Source organism: Solanum pennellii, chromosome 10 (genome assembly GCF_001406875.1).
Source record: "Solanum pennellii chromosome 10, SPENNV200".
NCBI lineage: Eukaryota > Viridiplantae > Streptophyta > Magnoliopsida > Solanales > Solanaceae > Solanum > Solanum pennellii.
In genome coordinates, this window is record NC_028646.1 from 79,117,906 (window position 1) to 79,129,439 (window position 11,534).

Below are 11,534 nucleotides of genomic sequence, written 5' to 3' on the forward strand. Positions count from 1 at the left end.
ATATGTATATATATATGAAATTTTTTTCCACTGGCATACTAAGAAATAGTAAGTAATTTTAATTTTATTTATTCGCTTTTACTATTTCCGTTCACTATTAGTTGTCATACTTTTAATACTTTGAACTAATATTTTAAGATATATTTTTTCATTATATTGATCTGTAAAAAGTTACAATGTATAATACTTTTCCTATAGTTTTTTAATACTAATTTTTTGTTTAAAATATTAAATCAATATAATCTAACTTAACTTTACAAATTAATTAAATTGACTTTCACAAAATACAACATGACAAATAAAAATGACTTACGTTCGAACATGATTTCAAATTATGAATTTGATTATTCTAAAGTCCAAATTTAATTTAAAGTCTTTTAAGTTATATTCTCAATATATTAATTTCTTTCTTTTTTGTGATATGAATAATTAATATAAAACTAACTTGGTAAAACAATTCATATAAGATGTTGCAAGCATAACTTAAAAACCTTCACATTGTATATCAAATTAAATTCAACTTAGAATTAATCAAATTTACAATCATAATTTCAAATTAGAATTAATCAAATTTACGATTATAATTTCAAATCATATTTAAATTTACGACTCATAATTTTAAATTAGAATTAATCAAATTTACGATTATAATTTCAAATCATGTTCAAACGCGCCCGAATTAAGCCAATGCATATCTGATAATAAAACTTGTATGGTAGTCCACGTTAGTATAAGCTGTCAGCATTATACCTTCAATTTGTTTGTTCCCAATCAAAAGAATTGCACGAGATCCAACGGCCCACACTATGGGAACATCATAGAGCTAAATTTGTAGTAATTTATTTGCAAATGGACAATTGATTCAGCTTCCTTTCTTCCCTATATTCCGTTTGACCTTTTCCCCGGATAACAATTTTGTAAAAACGTAAAGGAGAAAAGGTCATAATATATATGGTTTCTTGATCCAAAATTATTATCAAATTGTTGAATCTTCAGTTCATAATTGAAGGTAAATCTTTAACACCCTTTTGGTTTTTCTTCACTTTTCTAAGAACCCCTTTTGATTTGAATGTAAATTGCTCAGTTTTTTGTGACGAATCATTGATGGGTTTTGGTTATTTTCTTGTTTATGTTGGTTTTGGTTAACCCCCAGTAAGTGGGTTGGCGAAAAGATGGAACTTTTAGCTTTTGTCTTGATGGGTTTTTGCTATTTTGGTAGTATTTACTGTAATGGTGCTAAAATTTGATTCTTGGTTGAGCCAACGGTGTTGAATGATTTGGTATAGCTGAATTGGTCAGTTTTCATGATGGATTTTGGTCATTTTCTTGTTTCTGTTGTTTTTTGGTTAACCATCAGTAAGTGTATTGGCGAAAAGATTTGAGCTTTTTAGAATGTTTAGCTTTTGTCTTGATTGGATTTTGCTAATTTGGCTGTATTAATTGTAATGATGCTAAAAGTTTATGCTTAGTGGAGCTAATGGTGTTAATGATTTGGAATAGCTGATTTGGTCAGTTTTCATGATGGATTTTGGTCATTTTCTTGTTTATGTTGGTTTTTAGTTAACCCTCAGTAAGAGTATTGGCGAAAAGATTTAAGCTTTTTGGAATGTTTAGCTTTTGTCTTGATTGGGTTTTGCTAATTTGGCTGTATTAATTGTAATGGTGCTAAAAGTTGATGCTTAGTGGAGCTAATGGTGTTGATGATTTGGTATAGCTTATTTGGTCAGTTTTCATGATGGATTTTGGTCATTTTCTTGTTTCTGTTGGTTTTTGGTTAACCCTCAGTAAGAGTATTGGCGAAAAGATTTAAGGTTTTTTTGAATGTTTAGCTTTTGTCTTGATTGGGTTTTTGCTAATTTGGCTGTATTAATTGTAATGGTGCTAAAAGTTGATGCTTAGTAGAGCCAATGGCGTTAATGATTTGGTATAGCTGAATTGATCAGTTTTCATGATGAATCATTGATGGACTTTTGTCTCTTTCTTGTTTATGTTGCTTTTTGGTAACCCCTAGTAAGAGTATTGGCAAAAAGGTTAAAGCTTTCCGGAACGTTTAACTCTTGTCTTAATTGGGTTTAGCTAATTTGCCAGTATTATTTGTAAAGGTGCTAAAAGTTGATTTTTAGTAGAGCCAATGGTGTTAATGACTTGGTATAGTTTGGAGCTAGATTGAATTAGTTGCTAAGTTCCTCAGTTTTTATGATGAATCATTGATGGGTTTTTGTCCTTTTCCTGTTGCTATTGGGTTGTGATAAACCCCAGGAATAGTATTGTCATAAAAGATTAAGAATTTCGGAACTTTAAGCTTTTTTTTAATTGGTTACTCTTATTTGACAGTTTTAATTGTGATGGTGCTAAAATTTGATCATCAGTAGAGCCAGTGGTGTTAATGATTTGGTATAGTTTGGAGGTAGATTGATTTGGGGAATTAGCTGCTAAATTACTCAGTTTTCATGATGAATCATCAACGGGTTTTCTTCCTGTTACTCAGATCAATTGTAGCTACTTTGGTACTTGCAGAAAGAGTTTATAGTACATCTGAAACATCAAACAGAGTAGTAAAGTAAGAGTTTCTTATGATATATCTTAAATATCATGTCATTTGGTAAATAGGTCCTCAATTTTCCTCTTAACGAAAAAAGAGTTGTCTTAGGCTTATATCACTTATGAGTGGAATAGAACAAAGCAACTATGCTTGAATTTCAAACTAATCTTGTTCGGATATATGAATTCTCAATATCATCTTTTAAGAAAGATACCAGAGTGGTCAATTGATTTTGGCTTCAAAGTAAGCATCTATCTGAAGTGCAAGCTTTTTTAGCCGTATTTGAGAAAAGTAAGCTTTATCTGAAGACTCCCAAAAGAAATAAAAGAACCTTTTCTAGCTGTATTTGAGAAGTGAAACTTTTGAAGACCGTGATACTGATCCTATGAGAACTAGATATACAGGAAATAATCAATGTCAATCACAGTGGACATGAACTCTGCAAAATGATTTGCCTTCCGCTCAAATGATGGCATATTTCTGTGAAGTCAAGAGTAGTATGCTTAACTTCCCTTTCCTGGCAAGGGATGTTCTTCTTCACTTTGGTTTCATTCTTGTACGTACAGTGCAAACAAGTCAAGGCTTAATATGCTTCTTTATAACAAGCAATATCAAGATCATTACTACATTTACTTATTCAGAATTAATGCCTCATATTTTTATCTAGTTTTTTCACTTCTGAGTATTTATCTCTATTTAATTTATCTCAGGTATGTGCTGCAAACAAGACCAGGCAATATTGAGGTTATTCAGCGAGTTAGTTTAAATCCCTAACGTTGACATCATTTTGGTGAAAGGTCAGATCCCCCCCCCCCTCTTTATACTAGGCTTGTTTGTAAGTCCTCCAAAATGTGTTTGTTCTGCTTTTCATGTGCTTCATGTGGAGATGACATATTCATGTGAATATGTATTTGCATGAAACATTTTTGCTTGTCTACATTAGGTATGAAATACGTTGTAAAAGAGTTCCTAAGGTGTATAGCATATCTGCTTTTCTAGATGACTAGGAATAATGGCTTATCCATTATGCCACGTCCCAGTTTGGACTTATATTTCTACTGTTCCTTTCTGTTTCAACAGTCATTTTTTATTTTAATTTTTGTACTTTCAAATCAGGACTATACATGGCGTCCTAACTCCTAGTTCCATCCATCAAAATTACTTTTTCTGGTTTCAGAGTTTTGTACTTTTACTTGACTTTCATTTTTTCCAGTTAATAAAGATTAACTTCTAACATTCACTTTATATTACGTGGACTTAACCTTAAGAGTTATCTTTTTTATAACTATACTTTTGGCCTGAGTTATGTGCGAGGGTTGACCAACCATCATGAAGCTTTATTTTCTGTTGTTTCTTTCACCTATGGGATTACACTGAGTATGTTGTCTCTTCCACCTATATGCTATGTTTAAATTGTTTTTAGTTGCATCAACAAGCCTTATTTTACACTCAAAACCTTGTTGTACAACATTTTTGTACCTCGTCTCTGCCTTTTGATGTCTATGGTAAGTTCCAAGCTTGTTCCCCCCTTATGTTTGTCTCTCCTCTTTCCATGCGTTCTTTACTTTTGGGTTTTGGCTGTAGTGTAATATCTCTGAAGCGCTTTGGTATGGATGCTGATCGTATATTGCATGTTTATAAAAGTCTCAGATGTTATTTGTGAAGATGTGTGCAGCTTAGGTTTTCCTTGCATTTGTCATAACTTGTCTTTTACACCTCGGAACTAACAACAAAAAATATTTGAAAATGAACTCCTTATGGAAAGAAGTTCCAAATTGAACTTCAAATGACCTACTCCCTTGTCCCAAACTGAATATCTTCCTTTATCAGTAAAAATCATTCTGAAACGATGTGCATCTTCTGGAAAAGGATTTTTCACCATTATTTGAAACCACTATACCCCCAAAATTATTTGGGACTGAGGTGTGTTTGTTGTTGATTTTACCTCAAAGAATATGGGACTGAGGTGTGTTTGTTGTTTGATTTTACCTCAATGAAATAGTTATATGGAACCCACCTTTATTATTCCAAAAAACAACCTTTCTCTTTTTTGTTCCTATCTATTCCTAAATAACAAAATAGCCACCATTATACAAAGATTGATTTCAAGTTGGGTCGTTACGAATTGTATATCAAATCAAACTTGGACATTTAATTTGGTCATAGAGCTTATTAGGTATCCTTTTTTATAATTTGGATAAGAATCAGAAGTGATATTTATTTTTCATTTTCTTATATTTTTCCCTAAGTTACAATTTTGACTTCTCAGGTTAGAATGGCATCGTCAGCTGACTCATGGATGCGTGAATTTAATGAAGCATCCAAACTTGCGGATGAAGTCAGTTCTATGATTTCTGCGAAGAGCTCTTTGCCCTCTACCGGACCTGAATCACAGCGCCATTTATCTGCAGCTCGGCGAAAGATCACTATATTAAGGACAAGGCTTGATACTCTCCAGTCCCTTCTGCAAACGCTTCCAAGCAAGCAGCCTTTGTAAGAAAACTGCATAAAGACTTCTATATGGATTTTAATGATAGTATATAAAATTGGCTTTCAATTTAATATGATTTCTTTCTAAAGTACTCACGGTTAAACCGAAAGATGGCAAATTAAGGTTTTCATGCTGCTTCAAATATTTACTTCAACATTTGTGATCCTTGGCAACATTTCGTGTTAGTTATTCATTTGGCAAGAATGTTTTTGAATGTGTAAAAGGTGGATGTAATTAATGTCTTGAAGCTTGTTACCACATAATGCAAGTTCTTCTCTGTGTGTTGTCTAACAATTGTTGCAAGCTGTGATAGATTGAAATGATTCTTTACTTGTAAACAGATCAAAAAAGGAGATGAAACGTCGTCATGACATGCTTGATAATATGATTACGAAAGCTAATCAGATGGCATCTACACTCAACATGAATAACCTTGCAAATAGGGATAGCCTGCTCGGCCCAGAAACTAAGCGACCTGATGTTATCAGTAGGGCAACTGGTCTTGACAACCAGGATCTTGTAGGTTTTCAACGACAAGTTATAAAAGGTATGTCCCTCATTCACTAGGAATCGACATGCTCATTTCTTGTTTCTTTTGAAAAACGTAGTTGATGTGGTTGTCTTTTGATTTATATTTAAAACAGAGCAGGACGAGGATCTTGATAAATTGGAGGAGACAGTAATAAGCACAAAACATGTCGCCTTAGCAATCAATGAAGAGCTCAACCTACATACTGCACTACTGGTAGGTGTTGTAACTGTAAAAACTTTCAGTATTTGAATGTTTAGCAGTGTAACGTTTATCTGATATGCAGGATAACTTAGATTACCATGTTGATACAACAAACTCCCGTCTTCAGGTATTTGCTTGTTTTCAATATGCTTCAAATCGACTTTTTTCTTTTGTCTGCGTTGTTTCTTAAGAAGTGAAACTCTCTGATTTTGTCGCGCCCAAGCTAATGTGATTTTCATTGTCCTTTTAAACAGAGGGTGCAAAGGAAATTGGCATTTTTGAATAAGCGCACCAAAGGTGGCTGTACTTGGTTGTGCCTATTGATCATATTCATCGTTATTCTAGCCGTTGCCATCTTCCTATTGGTAAAGTACTTGTGATGATCCACAACGTTAAAGTTTCATCCGATTCTTCTTAACGTTCATTGTTGGCTATACAAGAGAAGCCAATATGTTGCATTCCTCTTGCAACTTCATCATTCAGCTTGTTCTCACTATAGAAGGACTACAGATTTGTCCTGCATTCGTTATGAAAGTATGTTTTATGTATATCTTGTGTTTTTCGCGTAACGTTAAAGAGCTTTTAATTTCAGAAGAAAGAAAACTCTGCCATGGATACCTGTGGTGATTTGTAAGAGACAAGTCTTGTGAACACTTCAAGTTTATAGTGCAATGCATTTTCAGGCTTATTAGCAATTTTACTACAAAACTATATCACTTGGCAATAATGCTTTTGAATGTGTAAGGATCTCAATCCATACGAACATCAATGGATCGTAGCAAGGAACCTTGACTTCAGTTCTCGTCACCTCATTAAATCCTACGTCAAGAAATTTGAGTCGAGGCGTTGCAAACGAGCAAAGAAGTAATCAAAAGGAGGGATGAATTCACTTCGTTGGTATTTGGTTTGTAGTCCATTTTGGGACCTATAGTCAATAGAAACATTGAATTTGGGTCTACAATAAGCAAACACGACTACACGAGCACAATCAAATCTCGCTATACTAGTCATTTCTCTACTACAACCTTCTACTGTTGTGATTGACTTTCGATAATAAAAAGATCCAAAAGATGATTTACTAAACACATGAAACAGATAGCGAGACAAACTCGTCCCTTCCGTTGATTGAATCTCGATTCGGATTTAAGACTGATCAAACCAAAATAAAAATAGAAACTTAAGTTGCGAATCAAAAGTTGATAATATTTTATATAAAATTAATACCTATAACTAGAAATTTTGAACAAGCACCTACATAATTAGTTCAATTGAGTTAATTTTTTAAAATTTAAAATCAAAATTAATAATTAAATTCAAGTAAAAAATAAATAAATTATCATTTTCTTTTTATTTTTAACTTCCCTTTATTGGTTTTGGGCCGGATAGTCCATATCTTGAACCGACCCTCGAAACTTTTCATATTCAATAAAATATATAATCGCATTTTGCTTTTTCCCCCAAATTCCCTAAAACCTCACTTCACATCGCCGGCGACGAACACTTCAGGTATTCTTCTTTTCCGTTCTGTATATTGAAATTGAAATCTCTAGATTTGGTTATATTGCTATTGGATTTGATATTGATTTGATATTTTGTTCAATTTTCCAGCTTGTTTGGTGGTGTATATCTTCAGTTAGGGTTAGGTTAGGGATTTTGAAGTTTTCGAGTGTTGTGAGGGATAGTTGATTGAAGCATATTGTAGAAATGGATGATGAGATTCAGAAAACGCAAGAGGAGAGGAAGAAGATGGAGCAACAGCTCGCTTCTATGAATACGGTGACTTTTGATACTGAATTCTATAGTTCGAATAAATTTGAGGGTTATGAGAAATCTATTCCGGTGAATGATGATGATGATACTTTTGATACGGAGAATGAGGTTGCTAGAAAGATGGCGTCTTTCACTGCGCCAAAACAGTTTTTTAAGGAGGTTCCACGGGGTGCAGGGGAAGAGGATGAGCCCAGTGGGTTTAATAAGCCGAGTAAGATTATTGATAGGGAGGATGATTATAGGAGGAGGAGGTTGAATAGGGTCATTTCTCCTGAGAGGAATGATCCTTTTTTGGATAAGACTCCTGGGCCGGAAGTGAGGACTTATGCGGATGTTATGAGGGAGGAGGCTTTGAAGAGGCAGAAGGAAGAGTTGATGAAGGAGATTGCGAAGAAGAAGAAGGAAGAACAGGAAAAAGCAGCAGATAAGAAGGAGGAGGTTGAGAAGCCAGCTCAGAAGAGGAGGAATAGGTGGGACCAATCGCAGGATGAGGGTGGTGCGAAGAAGGCGAAAGCTGGTTCAGATTGGGACCAGCCGGACTCGACACCTGGGATTGGAAGGTGGGATGCAACCCCCACCCCCGGCAGGGTCGGTGATGCAACACCCTCTGTCAAGAAGAATAGATGGGATGAGACACCTACACCTGGTAGGGTTGCTGATTCTGATGCTACCCCTGCTGGTGGTGCTACTCCAGGTGCAACCCCAGCTGGTATGTCTTGGGATGCTACACCAAAGCTTGCAGGTCTTGCTACCCCCACGCCTAAAAGACAGAGGTCAAGATGGGATGAGACTCCAGCGACTATGGGAAGTGCAACTCCCATGTCAGGTGCTACCCCGGCAGCAGCTTATACACCGGGTGTTACTCCTGTTGGGGGTGTTGAACTAGCTACACCAACCCCTGGTGCCATTAATTTGCGTGGCCCGGTTACTCCTGAACAATACAATTTGATGAGGTGGGAGAAGGACATTGAAGAGAGAAATCGACCCTTAACTGATGAGGAGCTTGACTCTATGTTTCCTCAGGAAGGTTATAAGATTTTGGATCCTCCAGCGTCCTATGTTCCCATTAGAACACCTGCCAGGAAGCTTCTTGCCACACCAACGCCAATAGGGACTCCTCTGTATGCTATTCCAGAGGAAAATCGGGGTCAACAGTTTGATGTACCAAAAGAAATGCCAGGTGGTTTGCCATTTATGAAGCCCGAGGATTACCAATATTTTGGTTCTTTGTTGAATGAGGAAGATGAAGAGGAGTTGTCTCCCGATGAACAGAAGGAGCGAAAAATTATGAAGCTTTTGCTCAAGGTTAAAAATGGGACTCCACCTCAGAGGAAAACTGCTTTGAGACAGCTCACTGATAAGGCCAGAGAATTTGGTGCTGGGCCCTTATTCAATCGGATTCTGCCATTGCTCATGCAGCCTACACTGGAAGACCAAGAAAGGCATTTGCTTGTTAAGGTTATTGACAGGGTACTGTATAAGTTGGATGAATTGGTTCGCCCATATGTCCACAAGATTCTTGTCGTGATTGAACCTCTGTTGATTGATGAAGATTATTATGCTCGTGTCGAAGGGAGGGAAATCATATCTAATCTTAGTAAGGCAGCTGGTTTGGCGACTATGATTGCTGCCATGCGTCCAGATATTGACAACATTGATGAATATGTCAGGAACACAACTGCTCGAGCTTTCAGCGTTGTTGCATCTGCGCTTGGTATTCCTGCTCTGCTGCCATTCTTGAAAGCAGTTTGTCAGAGTAAGAAATCTTGGCAGGCTCGTCATACAGGTATTAAGATTGTTCAGCAGATTGCTATTCTTATTGGTTGTGCTGTTCTTCCACATTTGAGGTCTCTGGTGGAAATTATTGAACATGGTCTTAATGATGAGAACCAGAAGGTTAGGACCATTACAGCTCTTTCTCTGGCTGCTCTTGCTGAAGCTGCTGCACCATATGGTATTGAGAGTTTTGATTCTGTTTTGAAGCCCTTATGGAAGGGTATTAGATCACATCGTGGCAAGGTTTTGGCTGCCTTTTTAAAGGCTATAGGTTTCATCATTCCTCTTATGGATGCTGTATACGCCAGCTACTATACCAAAGAAGTTATGGTTGTCCTTATTCGTGAGTTTCAATCACCTGACGAGGAGATGAAAAAAATTGTGCTGAAAGTGGTGAAGCAGTGCGTCAGTACAGAAGGTGTGGAGCCTGATTACATTCGACAAGACATTCTTCCAGAATTCTTCAGAAACTTTTGGGTTAGAAGAATGGCTTTGGACCGCAGAAACTACAAGCAACTAGTTGAAACCACTGTGGAGATAGCAAACAAAGTTGGTGTTGCTGATATAGTTGGGAGAATTGTTGAAGACTTGAAAGATGAGAGTGAACCATACAGGAGAATGGTCATGGAGACTATTGAGAAGGTGGTTGCAAATCTTGGTGCATCTGATATTGATTCTCGACTAGAAGAGCTGTTAATTGATGGTATCCTTTATGCCTTCCAAGAGCAAACCAGTGACGATGCCAATGTGATGCTTAACGGATTTGGTGCTGTTGTAAATGCCCTTGGCCAGAGAGTTAAGCCATACCTTCCTCAGATTTGTGGTACTATAAAATGGCGACTGAACAACAAGAGTGCCAAGGTGAGACAGCAAGCTGCAGATCTGATATCCAGAATTGCAGTAGTTATGAAGCAGTGTGGGGAAGAACAACTAATGGGCCATCTTGGTGTTGTCTTGTACGAGTACTTGGGAGAAGAATACCCAGAGGTTTTAGGATCTATACTGGGGGCTCTCAAGGCTATTGTGAATGTTATTGGTATGACTAAAATGACTCCTCCAATTAAGGACTTGCTTCCTCGGTTGACCCCTATTTTGAAGAATCGTCATGAGAAAGTCCAGGAGAATTGTATCGACCTTGTTGGTCGAATTGCAGACCGTGGTGCTGAATTTGTTCCTGCAAGGGAGTGGATGAGGATTTGTTTTGAGCTTCTTGAGATGCTTAAAGCGCACAAGAAAGGTATCCGTCGAGCAACAGTGAATACATTTGGGTATATTGCTAAAGCGATTGGACCTCAGGATGTGCTTGCAACATTGTTGAACAATCTTAAGGTGCAGGAGCGTCAGAACCGTGTCTGTACCACTGTCGCTATTGCTATTGTTGCAGAAACCTGTTCTCCCTTTACAGTCTTGCCTGCCTTGATGAACGAATATCGCGTGCCTGAGCTTAATGTCCAGAATGGTGTCTTGAAATCCCTCTCCTTCCTTTTCGAGTACATTGGAGAAATGGGCAAGGATTATATATATGCTGTAACTCCATTACTCGAAGATGCTCTTATGGACAGAGATCTAGTACACAGGCAGACTGCTGCCTCTGCTGTGAAGCACATGGCCCTTGGTGTTGCTGGTCTTGGATGTGAGGATGCACTTGTCCACCTTTTGAACTATGTCTGGCCAAACATTTTCGAGACGTCTCCACATGTGATCAACGCAGTCATGGAAGCCATCGAAGGAATGAGGGTTGCACTAGGAGCAGCCGTAGTCCTTAACTATTGTCTACAGGGATTGTTCCATCCAGCAAGGAAGGTTAGAGAAGTTTACTGGAAGATATACAACTCCCTCTATATCGGCGCCCAAGATGCCCTTGTAGCTTCTTATCCTATTCTTGAAGACGATGAAAACAATGTCTACAGTAGGCCTGAGCTGAACATGTTCATTTAGATATTTCCCTCTTAAATCTGCTTTGCCATTTTTAGGCATTTTCGTATTCCAGCACGATGAAGCAGCGTAGCGTCTCTTGTTTTCAACTACACTTGTGATGTATCTTATATTCTATTGTTCCCCGTTTTCCCTTTTTAAACACATTTGCTTAGCTTTGTATGAAGTGTTTTTGGGTTGTGTGTTGATTTTGGTTAATGTAGGCTGATTTGGTCTTGCAAACTTTCCATACACAATATGACATATTGAGGATTACATAATTTGCCACCAAAGAGGTGTGGCAAAAT

General features: G+C 37.1%; 2 protein-coding genes across 3 annotated transcripts; both read left to right on the forward strand.

The window, feature by feature from the left end:
* Positions 1-735: 735 nt before the first annotated feature.
* Positions 736-6,474, forward strand: LOC107002817 (syntaxin-51-like). Of its 2 annotated transcripts, XM_027912506.1 has the most exons (8): positions 784-1,009; positions 2,335-2,560; positions 3,253-3,339; positions 4,812-5,035; positions 5,375-5,580; positions 5,678-5,778; positions 5,849-5,893; positions 6,021-6,474. In XM_027912506.1, the coding sequence occupies exons 4-8, from the start codon at positions 4,818-4,820 to the stop codon at positions 6,144-6,146; spliced, it is 696 nt and encodes a 231-aa protein (XP_027768307.1). In that variant the 5' UTR covers positions 784-1,009; positions 2,335-2,560; positions 3,253-3,339; positions 4,812-4,817; the 3' UTR covers positions 6,147-6,474. The 2 variants fall into 2 exon arrangements, with proteins under 2 accessions (XP_015056476.1, XP_027768307.1); XM_015200990.2 differs by lacking the exon at positions 2,335-2,560 and having other exon boundaries at positions 736-1,009.
* A 663-nt stretch (positions 6,475-7,137) lies between these two features.
* Positions 7,138-11,469, forward strand: LOC107002044 (splicing factor 3B subunit 1). Its single transcript, XM_015199970.2, has 2 exons — positions 7,138-7,272; positions 7,375-11,469. Exon 2 carries the CDS (start codon positions 7,471-7,473, stop codon positions 11,248-11,250), a length of 3,780 nt encoding a protein of 1,259 aa, XP_015055456.1. The 5' UTR covers positions 7,138-7,272; positions 7,375-7,470; the 3' UTR covers positions 11,251-11,469.
* Positions 11,470-11,534: the final 65 nt, after the last annotated feature.

Excerpts from the sequence above, each read along its gene's own strand:
- LOC107002817 (XM_015200990.2), top strand. The coding sequence starts at position 4,818 with ATGGCATCGTCAGCTGACTCATGGATGCGTGAATTTAATGAAGCATCC. Across the intron at positions 5,036-5,374 it reads CTTCCAAGCAAGCAGCCTTT|ATCAAAAAAGGAGATGAAAC; the intron begins GTAAGAAAACTG and ends ACTTGTAAACAG. Across the intron at positions 5,581-5,677 it reads TCAACGACAAGTTATAAAAG|AGCAGGACGAGGATCTTGAT; the intron begins GTATGTCCCTCA and ends TATTTAAAACAG.
- LOC107002044 (XM_015199970.2), top strand. The coding sequence starts at position 7,471 with ATGGATGATGAGATTCAGAAAACGCAAGAGGAGAGGAAGAAGATGGAG.